The 20,856-nt window shown below is 47.9% G+C and overlaps 1 protein-coding gene across 1 annotated transcript; it reads right to left on the reverse strand.

Annotated features, from left to right (window-relative positions):
* Positions 1–497: 497 nt before the first annotated feature.
* On the reverse strand, positions 498–20,379 carry TMEM39B (transmembrane protein 39B). The gene is made up of 9 exons (XM_026702698.2): positions 20,307–20,379; positions 17,859–18,045; positions 14,203–14,422; positions 12,119–12,211; positions 10,625–10,779; positions 6,828–7,164; positions 5,202–5,389; positions 2,615–2,735; positions 498–989 (listed from the first exon to the last, which is right to left on the reverse strand). Exons 2-9 carry the CDS (start codon positions 17,984–17,986, stop codon positions 753–755), a joined length of 1,479 nt encoding a protein of 492 aa, XP_026558483.1. The 5' UTR covers positions 17,987–18,045; positions 20,307–20,379; the 3' UTR covers positions 498–752.
* Between the last annotated feature and the right edge of the window lie 477 nt (positions 20,380–20,856).

The following is a 20,856-nucleotide window of genomic DNA, read 5'->3' on the forward strand; positions in this document are numbered from 1 at the left end:
TGAAATCATTTCAAGAGTTTCAATTCAATTCCTTCCTCTACTGAAGCGTTTCTCAACCTTGGCTGCCAGGCCCACTTCAACTCCCAGAATTTCCCAGCCAGACATGAGGAATTCTGGGAGTTGAAGTTCACACATCTTAAGGTTGCCACGGTTGAGAAAGCACTGCTCTACTGTCACTGGGGACAGATGTACCCAATAAGAGTATTTCCTGGAGCTGTTAAAAACTCCTTTCTCCTGTAAAGATTTACAGGACCGCCTGCCATCAAGATCCTAAAGCCCTGCAGTGTTTTCTATGGAGACTGGGGGGAGAGAGCAGAGAAATTTTTGATTACAGACCTTGTGTTTTTTGCTAAGCTGCAAATTCTTACAAATGCAGACACATACCCACCCACACCCCAACAAGTCCTCAGGCAGCCCAGAATATTGACAAGAAATACTCATAAGACTGGGTGGTTGTTACAGCTCTTAAACTGCTCCACAAAGTAGGCTGACAGAAATTGAGAGTATAAAAATAAGATATTTTCCTTACCGAAGCAAAAACCAAACCAAAAGAAATGGTAAAAAAGACATACAAAGCTCAGGGCCGGCCTGACTGCATGATTCTCAAGCCCCGTGCTCCAGCATGCTCCGTGACCCAGTGAGGAAACGCTTCTCCTGCAGGGCAGGCAGCTGAGACGGCCTCTCGGAGCAGTCTCGGGTGGCCCTCAACAACGCCGGGAGCTACTGCTCTCCATTACCTCTGCACCTCGCCCTCAGTTCAGCTTCAGATCAGCCTCTCGGGGGGCAGAGTACGAGTAAGCTTTCCCCAGCACCAGGCGGTCCCGTAGGAGTTTGAAGAAAGCATAGTAGTTGCTGAAGAGGATCAGGGCCAGCGAGATGGTCTGGTGCCACTTCTCGGAGATCACCAGTGAGTAGAGTTGATAGAAGATGATGGCCCCCTCAAGGAGGAGCAGGATGTTCAAGATCCGCAGAGGCTTGCTGAAAAAAAACTAGAGGGAAGAGAGGATCCTTGGGGTGAATATCCGGCAGCTCCTGAGGCCCAGTGACTTCACAAAGATACTGATTTCAATCCAGGAATCAGAGTAAAATTATACTATTTAACATTCACGCATTTCTTACTTTATTTTATTTATACCCAATGTTTTGCTCTAGTGAGCATTCAAACCGACTTGCCAAACCAAAACAGAACCTAAAAAGTTAAAAGTGCAGAGTAAATATCTCATATCTTCATCAGATCTTTTGCTATTCTCACCTTGAACCTCACAAAATTGCAAAAAGGGAAATGGAACTGCAGCCACTTTGAGGGGGATCGGAGCTCTTAAAAATACATTTTTTTTTAATTTAATCAGTGCTGTGTTGGCTCTCTTGGCTGTCAGAGCAGGGCTGAAAAACTCTGGATGACAAGACAGGAAAAGGGCACAGAAGAGAAGTTTGGGGGAACAGTGGCAGTGCCCAACAGAGAAACACCAAGGTGCGTTCTAAGTTATGGGCAACTGTGTTTACTGACAGGGGTTTATTTAGCATCCTTCAACTTTCTAGCCTGTGGTTTTCAGATCAGCTGCAAGAGTAATGGGCAAATAGTCCAGAAAAAAAACTTTACTGATAAAACCAGCCTTTTGCCAACACAGCAGGGAGATGCAGGGCAGCCTTCACTTTCACACACACTGGTCCTGGAACGCCCCATTCTTAAGAACTCTCTGTTGCTAACAGCGGCATCACTGGCCCTGTGTTCTGGGCGTCTCTATCAATTAGAAAGTTATAGCCCAGCCTTTCTGGTGATGGCAGAATTAAGTTCCCATTTCCTCTTCTTCAGGCAAATGACGAATGTCTTGGCATGCTTTTAAATTAATGTTCCAGGCCCCAAATTGAAAAAATACCCTAAAATAAATAATAAAGAGGGAATAGAGGCTGTAGAAAATTCCCAGTAATGGTTTTCCTGGCTGGAGAGCCAATGAAAAGAACACCATCTTCTTTTCACTCAGGGCTTGGAGGCTTATAGGCAGAAGCTACCTCTGCAACACCCAGAATCCTTTTGGGCTACAAGCTAAGCAAACTGGAGCCTGGTTAATTCTTGGTTGGGAGACCACCAGGAAATCCTAGGGCAGTGATGGCGAACCTTTTCAGCACCAAGGGTCCAAACTGGAATACACATTTGTGCATGCCGGAGTGCCGAAAACCCCCAAAACCAACTGGCTGTTGCATGCATGCCTGTTTTTTAGCCATTTTTGGTTGTTTTTAGGCCCTTTTCAGACCATTTTGGGCCCTTTTCAAGCCATTTTTCGGGTTTTTTTTTTCAGACCGGTTTTGGGGCCCTTTTCAGGCCCGAAAATGGCCCGACCCTGGTTTTGGGCTGTTTTCCGGCACCCCAGAAACCAGGAGAGCAGCTGGCGGCGGTGCACATACCCACAGAGGGCTCTGTGTGCCACCTCTGGCACGCGTGCCATAGGTTCGCCATCAGGGTCCCAGGGATCGTAGGGTGCTTTTAAAAAAAAGTCCCTTAGCAAACCACCGGCTGCACTCATGCAGTCCCTAGAGACCAAACCACTGTGGAGGAAGGGCCGGGCAAGAGGGCAGCCATTCCCGGCCAAATGTTTGTACAAGGAAAGCAGCTTACGTGAAAGCGGAAGTGGGAGACATCCGAAGGCACCGCCACATTGGAGTGGCCCACTGCTTTGTAGACGTTTTTGCTGTGTTTCACTAGCACCCCCTGTGGCCACAGACATTCGTCCGTCCACCTGCAAAACACGTGCAACAGGGACCTGATGGAAGGAGCAGAAGGAGAGGCTGGGCCTTTCCCAGCGGCTAACCCTCCCCTTTGGTGGCACTGACTTCCAAGCGGGAGGACAGAGGACTGCCAAGCAGCACAGGGCTTGTTTTCTTACTGAGAGATACTGGGCAGGAATTTAACATTGGAAAGGAATCTCTCTCTCTCTCTATTTCTCTCTCTCTCTCTCTCTCTCTCTGTCTGTCTGTCTGTCTGTCTATCTATTTATCTAATCTCTCTCTCTCGTCATTGAGAGGAGTCGGGGAGTGAGTGAGAAGGGTAGTAGGTTGTCTTTCAGATCCAAAATCCTGGACTGTAGAGCAGGAAGGGCTGTCAAACTCAAGGGCCAGGGCCAGATGTGGCCCACAGGTTGCTTAGATCTGGCCCGCAGGGCTGCCTTGGAAACCTCCAAGGACCGGCCCGGGGTTCTTCTGCTAGCAAAAACGGTGCTCGGAAGGGCCGCACCACCACCACCACCTTCCCGAGCTCCGTTTTCACTGGCAGAGCCCTGCAGGAGGCCATCACAACCCAAAATGGAGCTTGGAACTGTGGGGTCCCGTTGCCCTGGGAGCTTGAGAGCCGGTCTAGGCACTTGCCCTCTCCTGCCTAGGACTCTGGACAGCCTGCGCCGCCATCCAGGATCCTCCGTGCGGCCTGAGAGGGACAAGGCTCCTCTGGAGGACAAGGGTCTGGTGCTCTCCCTGGTCTCGCCTTCTTCCGCTGGAGACACTGGAATCCCCCAGCACCACCCCGGACACCACAACCCGAGCAATGTCGAGCTGGCCTCGGCCACCCTAGTTACTTAGCAACTACTGACCGATTCCTTCACAGCTCCAGGCAGTCCTTGAATCACAACCACAACAGAGCCCAAAATTTCCGTTGCCAAGCGAAACATTTGTTAAATAGGTGTGACCCATTTTATGACTTTTCTCTTCGCAGTTCTTAAGTGAATCACGGCCTTTGTTAACAGTAACACAACTGTTAAGTGTCTCTGCATTCCCCATCGACCTCGCTGGTCAAGAGATTGCAAGAAGGGATCACTGGGCCCTGGGACACTGCACTCCTTGGCCGAAGATCGGTACACTTCTTCTATCTGGGATGGCCATCCTCTTCCACCGAGCACGCAGCTTCGGGAGGGACGCCCATGGAGTGGTGAGGGAGGAAGGGGACACCCGCCTAGCCAGCCAGGTCAGCCGAATCAACCCTGGCGATCAATGGGGTGACAGATGTCGCAGCCAGATCGCCCTCACATCCAGGGACACTGCAACCGTCATACGTGGGAGTCAGTTGCCCGGCATCTGAATTTTGATGATGTGACCATGGAGATGCTGCAATAGTCATCATTACGTCCCTTTTTTCAGTGTAGTTTTAACGCTGAACGGTCACTAAATGAACTGTTGTAAGTCGAGGACTACGCATATTTGAAGTTACACTCTATCTCCACTGGGGGTCCTGACAACTGCCCCCTCGCAGTCACATGGCACACCGGGGCACTTGGGATCGGTCCCACATTTAGAGTCTTTGGCTGCATCCTGTAGTCACGTGACTATCTTTTATGAAGGTTTTCCTGGAAACCAGCATTTCTGGTTTCTGGCAAAATTGTCCCACAGTGGACCATTAGTTTGTATTAACAATCATGGCAGCCACTTAACAACCGCCACAAAAAAGGGGTCATAACATTGGGTCGGTCAAATGGTTGACCCGTTTTACAATCATCATGATTTATGACCGTGATGGGCAGGTTCTACAATGGTCACAAATCGAGGACTGCCTGTATTGCATTGAGATGATACAATGTCCTGCAAATATAGAGCCACACACTGAAATTAAGCAATTCCTCAAGACAAACAGGTACAGGAAGTGAACTAATGTTATAGATACAAACCTGCGAAATACAGAACGGTGCTGACCAGAGATGGCACACAGGTGCAGCCGCTGCACAATTTCTAATTTCTTTTTCACAGAAAGCTTCCTTTTATGGTAGCCACTTCCCCATTCCCACCCCAAATTGGACATTATGGGCCTTTTACAGCAGACCCAATGCCAGAAGGCTCCTCAGATTTAGTTGGGGCTTTTCAAAGGATCCTTGATGGGCCGTGAGAACCCCACAGAAAATGGGAAAAGAGGGAAGAGAGGCTACGAGCAGGAGGACCGGGCCTTTATGCCAGCTTGTGAGGCCCCAAGTAGCATTTAGCTAGTTGAACACTTAAAAATGGTTAAAATATTTCTAAAAAGGAGACACCAGATTAGATCAAACTTAAGACGCCTGTTACTTTTCACCCCACTGCTTAAGGCGGCATTCTGTACCTCCAGGCTGCAACTGACAATTCTGAGAATTGGGAACTGACAAGTTTAGGAAGGCTGCTTCGTACAAACGGAGTCTCTGGCTGTCTAAAAGTACAGAGAAATTGATTTCTGGAAGACGGAGGCCACTCACTGATGCTGCAGGACGTTGGAGCAAAGAGACGGGTCGACCTTCTGCCAGCAGCCCAGATGTGCAGCAGCCTTGTGCAGGAGGTCGCAGTAGCGGGCAGGCAGCAGGTGCTGCATGAGGATGACAGACGTGCTGATGGAGACCAACAGGAACAACTCGCACGACCACTGCTTGTCGTAATACTGAGTGCTCTGTGGGAAAAGGTCAGGAACAAACAGGGGGGAAAAAATGAGGTCCACAGCTGTACTTTCCAAACTAGGCTTGCATTTCCCAAAGTATCCAGATCATCGAAGGACAGCTCTTTGATGAGTGGGAAACGAGGATTATTTGCGGAAGTCTATAGCACTGGGCCTGATCCAGCAAGGCTGTCCAACTTCTGCATTACATGGTGGTTCTGGGGACCAGAATAGGTCAAGTATGTTCGATTTTAACATCTGATCTGGAGGATGATTTCGAAATAGACTTATGAATAAAACCAAATAAGCACTGACTGTGTTGTAAAATGTGATAAAATATGTGAACCACCTCAAACTTCGTCTCTATAAAAAGGGTGTCCAACTTTGGTACCTTTAAGATTTATGACCTTCAACGGGGTGGAGTTTAAATCCACAAGCCCTAAAGTTTCTAAGATTGGACACCCCTGCCCTAAAACTTATTGTTTTATACAATAATTTGCACAACCAATTTGCACAACCTTGCCCAAGGCACAAAACTAAGACTAAAACTAAGATTAACAGTGTTGGTAGGGACCTTGTAGGTCATCTAGTCCAACTCCCCTCCCCGCCCAAGCAGGAGACCCTACACCAGTGGCCCCCAACCTTTTTTGTACCACAGCCCGGTACCGGCATCACAAAATGATCCACGGACCAGTACCGGCATCAGCACGCACGACCAAGGCAAGGCGAGCCGAGCGACAGGCCGGCCAGCTGTCCCCCGCTTCTCCCCGCCACCTTCAACTCCTCCTTTGTACCTTCTCGCGGTTGATGGGCTTTTCGGGCTCTTTCTTAATCTCCTCCTGAGTAACGGGAGACTCCACCGCCATCGGGACGGATCTTTGTTCGAAGCTGCCGCCCCCCCCCACTTCGACAAAACTAAGGCGCGAGGATTCCTTCAGCACCCAAACGCCGCTTTCCAACAACCGACGACCGACAAGCTCACCCGGAAGCACTTTCTCAAGCACCGTCAAAACAAGATGGCGGCACCCAAGCAAAATAGGCGGCACGGTACAAAATGATCCACGGACCGGTACCGGTCCGGGGCCCGGTGGTTGGGGACCACTGCCCTACACCATTTCTAACGAATGGCAGTCCATGACTGCGTCATAACGCCATGGTCTCAACCCATATCTGAGATCCCTAAATTTATGGGGCTGAAGAAAAATAGAACAGGATAAAACCTCCTGATTCTGAACTACACAGAAGAAACGACTAACTTCTAGAAGAAAGCGACAGTGTTTTTAGGGGGCCGAATGCATGAGGTTAAGTTAGTTATATAAACACGTCAAAACTCTTATGGTTTCTAAAAGGGCCCCCTTCCCTTTCAGAACTGGTCCAACCTCGAGTGAGAGGTCTGCCCGCCCCGCCCCACAACTGGACTGTCCTGCAGGAGCCCCAGTCCACAACCACCTACCTTCACAAACCACACTGGTACAAAGGCCACATAATAGGCACTGAGCATGGAACTTAGCAGCACCTCCTTCATGCGCCAGTTGAAATCCACTTTCAGATACTCCACTTCATTGCGGATCAGATCTGGGGAGAGACAGCAGGCATGGGTGGGCATAGTCTCCATGCTGTAGAGCTGCCGAGTGTGCTGCTTCCAAGTCTCCTTGAGAACAGAGAGGTAGTCCTTTCCCCGCAAGCTGACGTCCCCCGTGTCACGAGGGCCAATGCTGGCCACAGGAGAGAAGCCGCTGCTCTTGCGGAAATCGCAGTTCAGCTGCAGGAAGGGGATGTACATGCCAAACCTTGGAAAAGGAGAGCAATTCTGAAGTAACTTTTATGAAGTTATATTCATCATCCAGGTTACTTTCCAAACACTGAGTAGCTTATAATCTAACTGGTATTCATTTGAGAGTTCTCACAGAAATTAACATGAATCCGTTGCCACTAAGAATACTGTAAAACAAGTCAAGTGAGAGAGTGGGAAGAGGCCTACTTAATGTCAGAGATTTGTTTAAAGTAATTTAAAGAAATTACAAGTAACGTAACGCAATGCTTACTCTGGCGTAGATAGAATAACTTATTAAAATACAGTCATCAAATATCCAGAAGAGGACAACTATGCCATCACTGGCCACTGACCAAAACAACTGGATATTAAAGTAATGGAAACCCAAAATCATCTGGAGGACTATAAATGCTTTGTTCTTTAATACAGGTGGTCCTCAGTTAATGACAGCACCTGGGTCCGTAATTTCTGTCGCTAAACAATGCAGTCATAAACTGTGACATCACATGACAGCCTAGCAATAGCAGGTCCAACTCTTCTTGGTTGCTCTCTTTAAGGGAATCCAGAGCAATCATTAAGCAAGGATATCACTTGGTCACCATTTGTGACTTCCTATCTGCTTCCTCATTGAATTTGCTTGTAAGAAGTCAGAAAAGGTCACAAATAAGGATTATGTGACTTCTGGAGGCTGTGACACTGAGAACTAGCATAAGAACCACTTGTTCAGTGCCATCACAAGCTTGAATAGTTGCTGAACAAGTCATTAAGTATATCTATCTGTAAAAGAACAAAATTCGTTAAAGCTAGATTCTGGCTCCATATATTTTGGATATACAAAACTGTCAACAAGATTTGAACAAGTATGAACAAAGAGAAACATTAAATTGGATTATACTGTATAATAAGAATTTCATTTTTTAAATGTGTGCCAGTGTTGTCACAAAAAAAAAAAAAGTGACAATAAAGGTTCTTATATTTTTTTTCCCAATTTCCTCACTGAAAATAGCAAATTTAGTGTCAGGGTTCTGACCAGGGCCCTAATGCAATTAAGAGTCTCAAGCCATCTGGCAATAAAAATCCAGTCTTTTATTAGGAGTACCATGTCAGCCTTACCTGGACGAAGCCAACTCTGACTTCACCCACTTCACGCCTCACTTCTAACCCTTCTACCCCTCCCCAATGAGGCAATTTCAAGGGTTGTGGAGGTCACTCCCTCCAGGCATTGCTGGTATCCGTGGGAGATGGCCTTGACTTGCTCGGCCAGGTTACATTTTGGTATGACTGAGGAGTAAATGCCTTGGTGCAGCTGCGAGGTGCGATTTCCCATCCCCCTGCCTGTGGCAACTCAAGAGCAGGTCAGGGAAGCTTCACGAGTTGACACTTAGCAGGCAAGTAACAGATAAAGTATTGCTATCTTACTGACTAAAATGGATTGAAACACCTGAAACAGCTACGAATAAATGAATAGTTCTATAAAAGATGTAGGGCCCTTCTGAAGTTGTTCATCAATGCCCTAAAATTACAAATAATCAATAGAACAGTGGAATATTCTGACAATGCCTTATTGATAATTCCCTCATATTCTCTGTCAGGGGTTGTAGGGAGCTCCAAGAACGCAAAAACTGGTGCGGGTGGGCATTAAAGCAGCAAATCAAAAATTATAAACTTCCCAATTTTGTACACGCATGAAACAGACTTGCAGCTGCTCTAACGAAGAGAGATTCCTATCTTAAAGCTTTTTAGAAAGTAAACTGGAAAGGCAACCAATACTGTAATGCTATGAGCATACCAAACTGGATGTGAGGTGACTAGAATGCTATGGCTAATACTCTACTGGGCAATAGCATTCTAGTCACCATGCTCCTCCGATCTGCCATTGCAGTTAAGGTAATGAACCAGAAACCAAGAGACCATGAGTTCTGGCCCTCTCTTAGGCAGGAAAGCCTGTTGGGTGACTGAGCGAATCCCATTCCTTTGGCCCAATCCACCTCACAGGATAGTTGTCGTGGGGAAAATAAAAGAAGACAACTTGAGGTATGTAATGTGTAAGGATGGCACTGGGTGAACAATCGCGGTGGCGCATTGGTTAGAATACAGCATTGTAGGTTAATTCTGCTGACTGCCAGCAATTTGATTCTTGCTGGCTCAAGGTTGACTTAGCCTACCATCCTTCCAAGGCCTGTAAAATGAGGACCCAGACTGCTGGGGGCAAGAGGCTGGCTGTAAACCACTTAGAGGGAGCTGTAAAGCACCGTGAAGTGGTATATAAATCTAAGTGCTATTGATATGTAGTATGCTGGTGATATCCAGCTTTTTAAGAGCCGTGGTGGCACAGTGGTTAGAATGCAGTACTGCAAGCTAACTCACTGCTCGCTCCAGGAGTTCGATCCTGAGCAGCTCAAGGTTGACTCAGTTTTTCAGCCTTCCGAGGTTGGTAAAATGAGGACCCAGATTTTGGGGGGCAATATGCTAACATTGTAAACCACTTAGAGAGGGCTGTAAAGCACTGTAAAGCGGTATACATGTCTAGGTGCTAGTGTATTTAAGCTCCAGGGTGGCCAAGTGATGCCATGGACTGTAAAAGTATGGATGGGGAAAACAGGCTGCAACTCAACAATGACAAAACCATATGGCTGTTGAGGCTTAATGCTTCTCGGATCCAGGGCATTCCAGTCTTTAGTTTTAGATACTACGGTTGCACTGCATCAAGGAGAATTGGTACAGAATCTTTGCACTATTCCATTTTGTTCTCCAGTAGAATCCTCTCCAGGACCAGTTAACAGTCACTCATGCATCAGGTATGTCCCAGGTGGCGTCCTGCAATGTGCTCCATATGGAAATGGCTTTGAAGATCATCTGGAAGGTGCGACTAGTCCAGAATACTTCAGCACAGGAAGTTACGGGTGCATTTCAATGAAGCCATCTTATACCTCTGCTCCATGGAGAGACTGGCTTCAGTGTGCTTCTGGGTGGAATTCAACTATCACCTACACCTAGCTAATGTATGTCACCTAGAGTTAGCCAAAAATGAAGGTGGGATGATACTACTACTACTTCAAAAAGGATGTTAAAAAACACAAAATGTTTTTTTTCAATTAAATGGCATTAGCTTTCATGAGCACACAAAAGCTTATGCCTTTTAATAACATTTGTTAGCCAGAAAAAGGGCTACTGGATTCTTGATTTTTAATAATGAGATTGTTTCATTTTGGGAGTAGTTCAGAACCAGAAGGAAGCAGAAAGATGGGAACTGTGGCAGCCTGTTTGGTCGAGTGGTGAATTCACCAGGCTAGAAATAAGGAGGCGGTGAGTTCCCTAGTCCTGCCTTAGAAGCCAATTGGGTCAGTATGGGCCAGTCACCATCAGACTGAGTTCTAGTCCCACCTTAGGCATGAAAGCCAAGTGAGTCTGGGCCAACCTTGAGTTATTCATAAAAATAATAAAGGAACAATCAAGTCCTCTTTTTTGGTACTTACGGATAACACAGGAACAAGAGGTTGAGGAGCGAGTATGATCGGAAGAGGTGAATGATAGACTGGCACAGGCTCCAGCCTGCGCCAGTTAGGACAGCAAAGCGCATGGTGACAAGGAAGATGGAGCGTGGCAAGGAGACTTTGCCCGTATGAGAAGCCTAAAGGAACAACAACAAAACAAAACAAAACAAGGATATGACTACTTCTGGTTAGGAGGAGGAGAAGAGCAAGGCTTTGCACCTGCCGGCCAGGTAAGGCTGGCTGGCTGATTGGGGAGGGGGCAATCATTAGGTGGCTGCTGCTGCTTCAATAGGGAGGACAAGGAGAAAAACAGCTCCTGCCCGCTTCCCCTGCCCCCAGCAGCTTAAATGCTCCAAGCAGAGCAGTGACTGCACTCGCTCGCTTCTCTCATACCCAAACACACACAGAGTTTGGAGACCTCCCTCCCCCCCTCTCTCTCTCTCTCTCTGCAGGGGCAGTTGCGGTGCATGGGGAGCGGGCGGCTCCACACCTCACCCCACCTTGCTTCGTACTCCCCAACCCTGCTCGGGTGCCTCCTGCCTCCCATGCCTCTGCCCGCAGCTTGGCTGAAGATCGCTCTCTCTCCCATACGCAAAGAGAGAGAGTTTGGAGAGGCCTCCTCCTCCTCTCTCTCTCTCTCTCTCTCTGCAGCGGCAGTTGCAGAGCTTCCGTGCCTGGCTGGCGGGGCGCTCAGGTAAGCTGGCAGTTCCGCCCCCCCCACCTTACTTCATACTCCACCCCCCACAGCCTCGCTTTGTGGCCGTCGCACCAGTGCAGTGCTCAGTCTCCTACTAGGTTATGGAGGCGAGCAAGGAGAAGTGGGGAAGAATGAAGCGGTGTGAAGGGGGGGGTGGAGGACGAAGCAAGGCAGGGGGTGTAGAGCTGCCCCACCCACCCGCCCCGCCCCCCACCTTACCTGAGGGCCCTTCAGCCAGGCCAAACATCCATCCCCACCCAGGGCAGCCACATCCCTCTCCGCTAACCTTTCCAGCCCCTTTTGCCGCTGCCACGTGCAGAGCAACTCAAGTCGTCTGTGGGACTACAGTTAAAAAAACATAGTTCAGACCTTCCAACTTCTCACAAAAGAAAAGAAAAGAAAAAGATCTTGTGAGGTTGGAAGGCCTGGACTATTTTTTTTTAACCGCAGTCCCACAGACGATTTTAGTTGCTCTGCACGTGGCGAGAGAACTGGGCCTGGCCGTGCGCAGGCATGCTGGGATGGTGTGGGCTGGGCTGAAGTGATGCGGGCCGGACCTTTAACAGATTCCAGGATAGCCACGCAGGCCGGATTTGGCCTCATCAAATTGGCCTATGGGATGGAAGCAACACTTCCTTCCTGCTGCTAGGCATTTTCTGGAAAGCTCCTGGAACTAGAGAAAGCCACTGAGAAACGCAGCGCTGTTCTTGACATAGTAAGAAGCAGCCAAGGCATAACCGGAAACAGCAATTTCCGACATCTCTGACGGTCAACTTTACCTCTTTCACTTCCTTCACAATAGCAATTATCAATCTTCTTGCCAGAACAATAGTGGTCACTGCCAGGACATTGAAATCAATGAGGTGAAAATTCTGCAGGAAGGAAAGACAAGACTGTGATTACCCTAGGAGCAGCAATCTGACAAATGCCGAAAAGCAAGAAGAATTCCCAGAGAGCCGTAGGAGAAATAGGAAAATAAAGCCGTGAGTATACAGGTAATCCTTGATTTATGACCATCATTGGGACAAGAATCTCTACTGCTAAGCAGTGGCTATTAAGAGAATTCTGTCCAATTTTTCAAGCCTTTTTTGCCATGGTTATTTAGTGTATCACTGCTGTTACTAAGTGAATCACATAATCTTAAGTGAATCAAGTTTCCTCCTCAAAGCTGCCAAGATTGGGAAACACTGGATTACAGAGTCAGCAAAGATTTCTGAACATACTTCCTGCATAATTGAGCCCACAAATGTGGGAACAAATATGTAACATTTGTAAATATTATTATCTCATAATAATGGTTGGCACATTTTATGAAGTGCACTAGAGTTTATGCTGCAGTGTAGTTGCTGGGCCCGAGGATGCACACTCCAATGGGTGCAGCCCCGGGCTTTTCCTCAGCTATTGCTTTTCTGTAACACCCTTCAAATTAACATTAATAGTTTTTTAAATGATTAAGCCCAGACAACATAGAACAGGGTTTAGCAGGATGGAGAATTCTAGGATTGAAGTCCACACAACTTAAAGTGGTCAAGGTTGAGAAACACTGGCATAGAAGGTTAATATTAACTGAAGGGACTAGATTTAAGAAAAATTATAGTAGCTTTCACTTGCCATGTCATGTGCAGCCCTTATCCATTCCGCAAGACTCACAGCAGATCCTGTTGTAAATTACACTTCTATACTATCTATCTATCTATCTATCTATCTATCTATCTATCTATCTATCTATCTATAAATAAATAAAAATTTAAAAAAGCTAAGAAAAAGGGGGATAGCATTACCACCAGATGGATTCGCAACTGGATGACAAACCGTACTCAATGAGTAGTCCTTAATGGGTCTAAGTCTACATGGATGGAAGTAAGCAGTGGGGTGCCACAAGGTTCCGTCTTAGGCCCAGTACTCTTCAATATCTTCATTAATGACTTAGATTAGGGAATAGAAGAGGAACTTACCAAATTTGCAGATGATACTTAGCTGGCAGGAATAGCTAACATCCAAGAAGATAGGCTCAAGATCCAGATGGATCTTGACAGACTAGAACACTGGGCCATATCTAATAAAATGAAATTCAATGTAAAGAAAAGTAAAGTCCTACACTTAGGCAAGAAAAACCAAAAGTACTCATATAGACTGGTTGAAAGGCTTAATAGCAGTAACTGTGAGAGGAATCTTGGAGTCTTAATGGACAACCAGTTAAATATGAGCCAGCAGTGTGTGGTGGCAGCCAAAAAAGCTAATGTAATCCTAACTTGCATTAAACAGAGGGATACAATCAAGATCAAGGGAGGTACTAATACCACTCTATAAAGCCTTAATAAGACCAGACCTAGAATACTGCATCCAGTTTCGGTCACAACACTATAAAAAAGATGTTCAGCCTCTAGAAAAAGTGCAGAAAAGAGCAACCAGGATGATTGGAGACTAAAACATATGAAGAACGGTTACAGGAACTGGGCTTGGCTAGTCTAGTGAAGAGAAGAACCAGTGGAGACATGATAACAGTCTTCCAATATTTGAGGGGCTTGCACAGAGAGGAAGGAGTCCAAGGCACCCGAAGACCAAACAAGGCATAATGGATGGAAACTGATCCAGGAGAGACTCAACCTAGAAACAAGGAGAAATTTTCTGACAGTGAGAATCAATGGAACAGAAGTTGCCTTCGGAAGTTGTGGGAGCTTCATCCCTGGAGGCTTTCAAGAAGAGATTGGACTGCCGTTTGTCAGAAATGGTGTAGGGTCTCCTGTTTGAGTGGGGGGGGGGTTGGACTAAATGACCCACAAGGTCCCTTCCAACTCTGTTAATCTAATCTAAATGTGACTTTAAGATCTTGCAAACAGGCAATCAGATATAAAATACCCACCAATGAAGTATGGGAGGGAGGGTGAGATGGTGGGTACCACCACACTGTTTTGTAGATGTTTATGTAGTGGACAAAGAGAGCAATAAGATGACAAAAGAACAGCTGGAGTTCAAACAAGATGTTCCTCTCGATGGGAAGCTCTGGGATCTTGCAGTGCTGGAGGGGAACCACTGTTTGGGTTGCCAAAGGGGGGCTGGAAAGGCCGGTCCCTGAACCGCTCCTGCAAGAGGAAAACAGAGCAAGTCAACTAAACGAAGAGGTTCGTCATGTGCCTTACTCTGAAGGAGATAATTCCCAATGGCCCAATTGATAGGTGAACACCACACGATCACTTTAAACTAAGTTTATTTGAACAACAGTGTGGGATAAAAAACAGTCTTTACCTTGAGGATTCAAATAAACTGTATCATAAATGCTGGCCAATAATATCAAATGCCATTCTTATTATTGATAACGCGGATTAAATTTTCTGCTTACAGTGAGACTACAGTTAATAAAATGGAGGCTTGCACAAGTCAGACTTTGTGGCTGTTACTTCCTAGTTACCTTGGAGGAATATGCCCTGTTTTAAAATATTTCTGAGCAAGCCTCTGTAACTGTTTGAGCAAGTGATTAGAGAGGCTTATGTGCATTCAGGAATGTTGGTAATTTTCTGGTATCTATTTTACTTATTCAACTTCCAGAAATGTAATTTGGTCTGACAGATAGTCCTCAACTTATGACAACTGAGCCCAAAATTTCTGTTGCTGAGACGTGTTAAGCGAGTTTTGTCCCATATAACGACCTTTCTTGCCATTGTTGTTAAACGAATCACCACAGAAGTCAGTAACATGATTGTTAAGTGAACCAGGCTTCCTCTCTGACCTTGTCAGAAGATGGCAAAAGGGAATCCTGACATGACCCTGGGACACTGCAACCATCATACACACGAGCTGGTTGCCAAGCGGCTGAATTTTGATTACGTGACCATGGGGGAACGCATTTCTGAAAAGTCATAGGTCACTTTTTTCCAGTGCCATTGTAACTTTGAATAGTCGCTAAATGAACTGTTGTAAGTCGAGGACTGCTTACATTTGTACAAATCTGTTTTGCACACAACTCCTTTCCCTATTTCATTAACATCCCCATGTCCGATCTGTTTGTTCTTTGCTCATGCCATTACAATGCCCTCTAAAGGCTGCTTAGAGCAGGGTTGTCAAACTCAAGGCCTGCGGGATAGATTCGGTCTCCGATGTGCTCGGATCCAGCCTGCAGGGCCGTCCTGGAAATGGAAAGGGGCCTGGCCTGCCTCGCTTCCACCCATCCCATCCCTACTTGCATGTGCACATGAGGCAGCGGGTGAACTTGCACAGAGCCCGGCCCACACCATCCCAGCAGGCACGGGGGTGCGCATGAGGCAGGCACACATGTGCACGCCGGGATGGACTGGGCCTGTGTGCACTGAGCCCGCCTCTTGTGCCTTTCAGGTGTGTGCAGGGGGTGGGGGGAAGGTGTGTAGCAGCAGGGGCTCCGCAGCTGGCCCTCCAAGGAGCAGGTATGGCGGTGCTGGCACCGACAGCGGTCAGTCAGGGAAGACACGCGGGTGATGCGGATCACCAGATGTGCCTGCTCCATCCCATGTGGATGGGACAGGGCAGGTGGCTGTCCAGGCCTGACCGTGTGCCTCTCCCCTGCGCCTCTGCCTCCAGCTACTTCCGTGGCGGGCCAAGAGAAGGCGAGGAGCAGCTGCTGCCAGACACCATCGGCCCACCTGCTCTTCCCGACTGTTTTGGTCCGCGGTTGGAGAGCAGGTCGCCGCTGGTCATCTCCTCGGCCCCCTCAAGGGGGCCCTTGGCCCATGCATGGAGTGCATCCCTGTCACATATCCAACGCACCTCGGCCCTGCTGCAGGCCGCTACCACCACCCAGGCCACCAGCAGCTTGTGCAGGTCCATCAGCAGGTCCAAATGTTGTCTCTGCCTGACTGATATCCATGACATTTCGATGGAATACCTCACATTTTTTTTAATAAATACAAACACAGAGACAATGGATGGATGGATAATAGACAGATAGCCAGTAGAACTGTCAGCAGCATTTTATCTGTGTTATATCTGTATTACATTCAGCAAAAAACCCCAGCATATAGCTGACACTTTATTAGGGTTATTTGATTCAATGATTGCTGTTATTTGATTTAATGATTGCTGCTACGTAAGCATTGTATTAATTTTGGAAACAAAAATAAATCATTCTGGGTAAGGTATTGTCGTAAGTCAAATGTATTGTAAGTCAAACTGCTGTTGCTGCCTGGAGTAGCAGGCCCGCCCAGCCTGAAGGAGGCGAAGCAGCCAGCTGAAAAGGCCAAAGAGAGGTGGTTGTGCATGCGCAGGCCAAGCTGGTGGAAGGCAGCCATTGCAAGCGGGAAAAGCTGGATCTCCACTGGCGCCATGGCCGCCCAGGCTCAGCTGGGATGGTGTGCCTCCCTCCATTCTCTGCTGAGTCTGGGCAGCCATGGTATGATGGGAGATCCGGCTTTCCCCACTCATGGTGGGTGTCTTTTGCCTGCTGGGCCTTTTGCCTCTGCTTGGCCTTTCTATCTGGCCGCTTCGCTTCCATCAGGGTGGGTGGGTCTGCCGAGCAGTGGTGGTGGCAGCCCGCAACGGGGCCAAGGTGTATCAGGTGCATGAGGGGAACGCTCTCCACATTCAGGCCAAGAGCAAGACCCGCGAAGGGGCCAAGATGACCCGCAGTGACCTGCTCTCCAGCCACAAGTCAAAACAGACAGTGGGAGTAAGTTGTCCAGCGGTCCAGATGGATAGCCAGCCCGGTGATGGCAGTGGGCTCTGGAGCTGCAGCGGGTGCCAGCTAAGGAGCCGGCAGACTGCAGCTACGCCTGGAAACCACCACCCCCTGCAAAAAAGGGCGGTGAGCGTGCAGTGACCAAGAGTTTCCGTCTGTAGGTGCTCCACTTCCTGCCTCACCTCACTTTATCCCACAGGATGAGCGCCCCACCACGCCCGCCCACCCAAGACCCCTGGATTCCCTCCCCAATTCCACTCAGTCCTCACAAGCAACACCTACGGGAGTGACATCAAACTGGTCATGCTGAGTCGGCCTCCCCTGCCACCACCACCTCTCCCGGCAGACAGCTACAATACTGATCCAGCCCTCAATGAAATCGAGTTTGACAGCCCTGATTTAGAGCTATCGTCCTCTCCTTATCACTTGCAATAAAGGTAAAGTATTGGATCAACAATAAAGGTAAAGTATTCACCTTGCATTATTTATACAGTGCCAGCTGCATATCTCAAGGCAGTTTATACAGAACAATTAAAACCAAGAGAAATAACCATTACAGCCAAGAGAAGTAGCTACAGCTCCCTTTGCACAGATATATTTTCAGATGGTGTAGAAGCTACCTCCAGAGAAAACCTTGGCCACAAGAATACTTAGCATCGACATCTGGTTATCAATAATTTCCAAATCAAATTAAAGAGTGATTATTTTAAAGGCCTGAAAAATTTAAAACCAGCTCCATGAAAACAGTGAATCATTGCACTAATCTTCCTTGGCTCATCACAGCTGATCAGGATGTGAATTCCAGAGAAAAACACTTTTGTGTTGTGGTTTTACATTTGTTTCAACAAGAACTTCGCCCTGTAGCACAGCTTTACCTGGTACGTGAACGCACACTGGTGACTGAAGAAGTTGTGGAGTGGCTGGCACCACCAGGAGCTCCAGGTTCACAGAGAGGATTGCGGCAGTAGGATGTCCGGTTAGGTCCCCTTCTTCCCCCTGCCATAACCCCTGCCACTCAGAGGGGCAGCCCCACTCCTCAAATGGCTTCTCTGATTCTATGAACTGGAAAGGAAAATGTTGTTAGGCCTGTGTTGTTACAGCAATTCTTAGAATATCCGGAGAGTTCTGTATAGGTTTACCATTTCAAGAAAAGCATCTCATATGAGGGGTTGGTGTACAAATATCAAACCTACACATTACACAAACATGTTAACAATCTGTGTAAGAATGACTGGGACATCATAAAATTCTTCCTAAATTGCAGATACATTAGGCTCAAAGTTTAAAACTAGAAATTTCCTGAATCTCACTTTCAATTTATTCATTATATTACAGCAGCATGTTTCATGTATCTGGTTGCCATTTCTGTTGAACCTCTTCCTTAACCTGGTGCTCTCCTGCTTCAGTGGCTGACTAGGAAAAATGGGGATTATTGTCTAATAATGTGCTAAGGATGCCAAACTGTGGGACGCTGCAATGAGTTCTACTTATAACCATCCTAGAGCTGCTTCATGCAGATACACACACACCCTAATGATGCAACCTGAGTAATCTGGGCATCTACTTTGAGGAATCCTGTTCCAATTTTTGAATATTTTATCACTTTGGAAATATTTGCACATGGGTCTAGAAATAGCACTGCTACATTTAAACATTCAAAACTAATTTCTGAAAATCTCATTTCCTGGGGCCACTTGCTCTCAAGTAGGCTGTTTTATATATACAAAAATTCTGAAAAAAAATAATCTTATGCTACCATCTTGGGCAGAGGTCTCCAAGCTTGGCAACTTTAAGACTTTTGGACTTCAGCTCCCAGAATTCTCCAGGCAGCATAGTTGATAGAGTATATGATCATAAGGTTGGAAGGGACTTTGGAGGTCCTCTAGTCCAACCCCTGTTCAAGTCAGGGACCTTATACCAGGGGTCCCCAAACTTGGCCATTTTAAGACTGGTGGATTCAAGTCATAGCTGGGTGGAGAATTCTGGGAGTTGAAGTCCACAAGTCTTAAAGTGGTCAAGTCTGGGGACCTCTGATCTTGGGGGGAAAAATGGGGTACACAACGAACCACAACTATTTATAGTCATTCATTCCAAAACACTTTTATATCCATTTCGCAAAGTCAGGAACAACCCCCAACAGTGTAAAAGAACCCGCACAATATAGCAGTAGTTATACCAGTTGTTTTTTTCTTTCAAACTTGACCACTTTTAAGCCACTTGTACTTCAAGTCCCAGAATTCCCCAGCGATGAATTGAAAGTAGCCAAGTTCGAAAAACAGGAGGTTAGAGTGTGCACAGTTTAAACAGAGGAAGGGAATGGAGCCATCAGCAAGAAGCCCCTAAAAGTGCCACGGGATAGAGCAGACAGCTTTAAACCTGGAGTAGTTACTCCAGAGAGGGTAGTTGGAGCACATCCTGGAGCCATTTGTACAGGTAGTCCTCGATTTACAGCAGTTCATTTTAACTTATAACGGCACTGGGGAAAGTGACCTAGGACTTGTTTCTCAGAGTAGCACCTTCCATGATCATGTGATTAAAATCCTGGCACCTGGCTACTGGTTCATACTTATGACCGCTGCCAGCACCCCGTATTATGTCAGTCACTTTTTGCCGCCTTCTGGACAACCAAAGTCAATGGGGAAATCGAATTCACCTAACTATCAGGTTACTAACTTACCAACTGTGGCGATTCACTTAAGTGTGGCAAGAAAGATCGTAAAACGGGACAAAACCCTCTTAAGAAACGTCTCACCACAAAAAAAAAAAAAAACCCGCGGGGCTCAATTGCGGTCGTAAGTCGAGGACTACCTGCAAAGGGGGCTTAGGTGGTAAGTCGAGGCTTAGGAGGCAAGAGGCGCTTGTGGAGAACGGTTTGGGGTGATTTGGAGGGGGAAGGGGTCGTTACGGACCCCATTAAACAGTTCTGGGGACCAGGAAAAGGCGTGTTAACAGCTGAAGCATCACCGCGATGAGAGGAGGCGGCAGAAACGGCATCTAATCCGCGCCCCCGCCGCTGCCCTCCTATCGAGCCCGGCGATTGCTCGCCTTCAGGCTATCAAGAAAGCTCGCGGCCAGACCCCGCAGTCTGTTCCGGCGCGACCATTGTGCCTCGCGTGAGGAGGGAGCCGGGCGGACGGGACGGGACGGGACCGGGGCAAAATGCCCATCCTCGTGCCGGAGGAGGCCGCAGCTGCCGAGCAGCAGCACAGGCCGGAGGTCGGAGAAACGCGCGGGTCCCCGCCTCCCCCGGGACGGAGCGCGGCTGAGGCGCTGCAGGAGCCCCAAGCGGCGCATCGCGCAGCGGCCCACCGCCTTCGCCTCACCCATCGCCAGCAGCGTCGCTCAGCTCCAGCGGCCGCGGGAAACAAGATGGCGGGGGCGAGGCGCTCTCTCGGCGCTGGGAAAGGGGACGGCGGCCGCCGAGAGACAAAAGGCCTGTCGCAGAGCTCGCTTGGCTGAGCTCGCGTGAGCGCGCTCCGCCCCTTCGCGTCCCGCCCCTTCTTCTTGGAGGAGCTTCGGTGAGGGTGCGCGCGCAACGCGGCGTGCCCCGTACTCTCTCACTTTGGTCGAATTCCAGCGCGCCCGGAGGAATGGAGACTGGCGCCCAGATGGAAGGAGCCATTTTGCCTCGGGAGCCGAGGCGTCTTATGCAACCCCGCCCCCGGGATTCCAGTCTAGACAAGGAGGCGCTCGTAGCTCACTAGTCTGCCTTGCGAAGCTTAGCTGGAGACGCGCAAGGACCCACCCTTGAGCTTGGAACCCTAAACAAGATTGGATGGGAGACCACCAGAAAATCTTACAGCACCAACTAGACCAGGAGTCCCCAAATTTGGCCACTTTAAGACTTGTAGACTTCAACTCCCAATTGAAGTC

Source organism: Pseudonaja textilis, chromosome 10 (genome assembly GCF_049901715.1).
Source record: "Pseudonaja textilis isolate UNSWEBS1 chromosome 10, rPseTex1.2, whole genome shotgun sequence".
Lineage (NCBI taxonomy): Eukaryota > Metazoa > Chordata > Lepidosauria > Squamata > Elapidae > Pseudonaja > Pseudonaja textilis.

Bases quoted from the DNA above. Each gene is read 5' to 3' on its own strand.
- TMEM39B (XM_026702698.2), bottom strand. From the start codon at position 17,986: ATGGCAGGGGGAAGAAGGGGACCTAACCGGACATCCTACTGCCGCAAT. The intron at 7,165-10,624 runs GTAAGTACCAAA...TCCTTTTCCAAG, and splicing joins CTCTTGTTCCTGTGTTATCC to GTTTGGCATGTACATCCCCT. The intron at 5,390-6,827 runs GTAGGTGGTTGT...CTTTTCCCACAG, and splicing joins TACCAGTGTGGTTTGTGAAG to AGCACTCAGTATTACGACAA.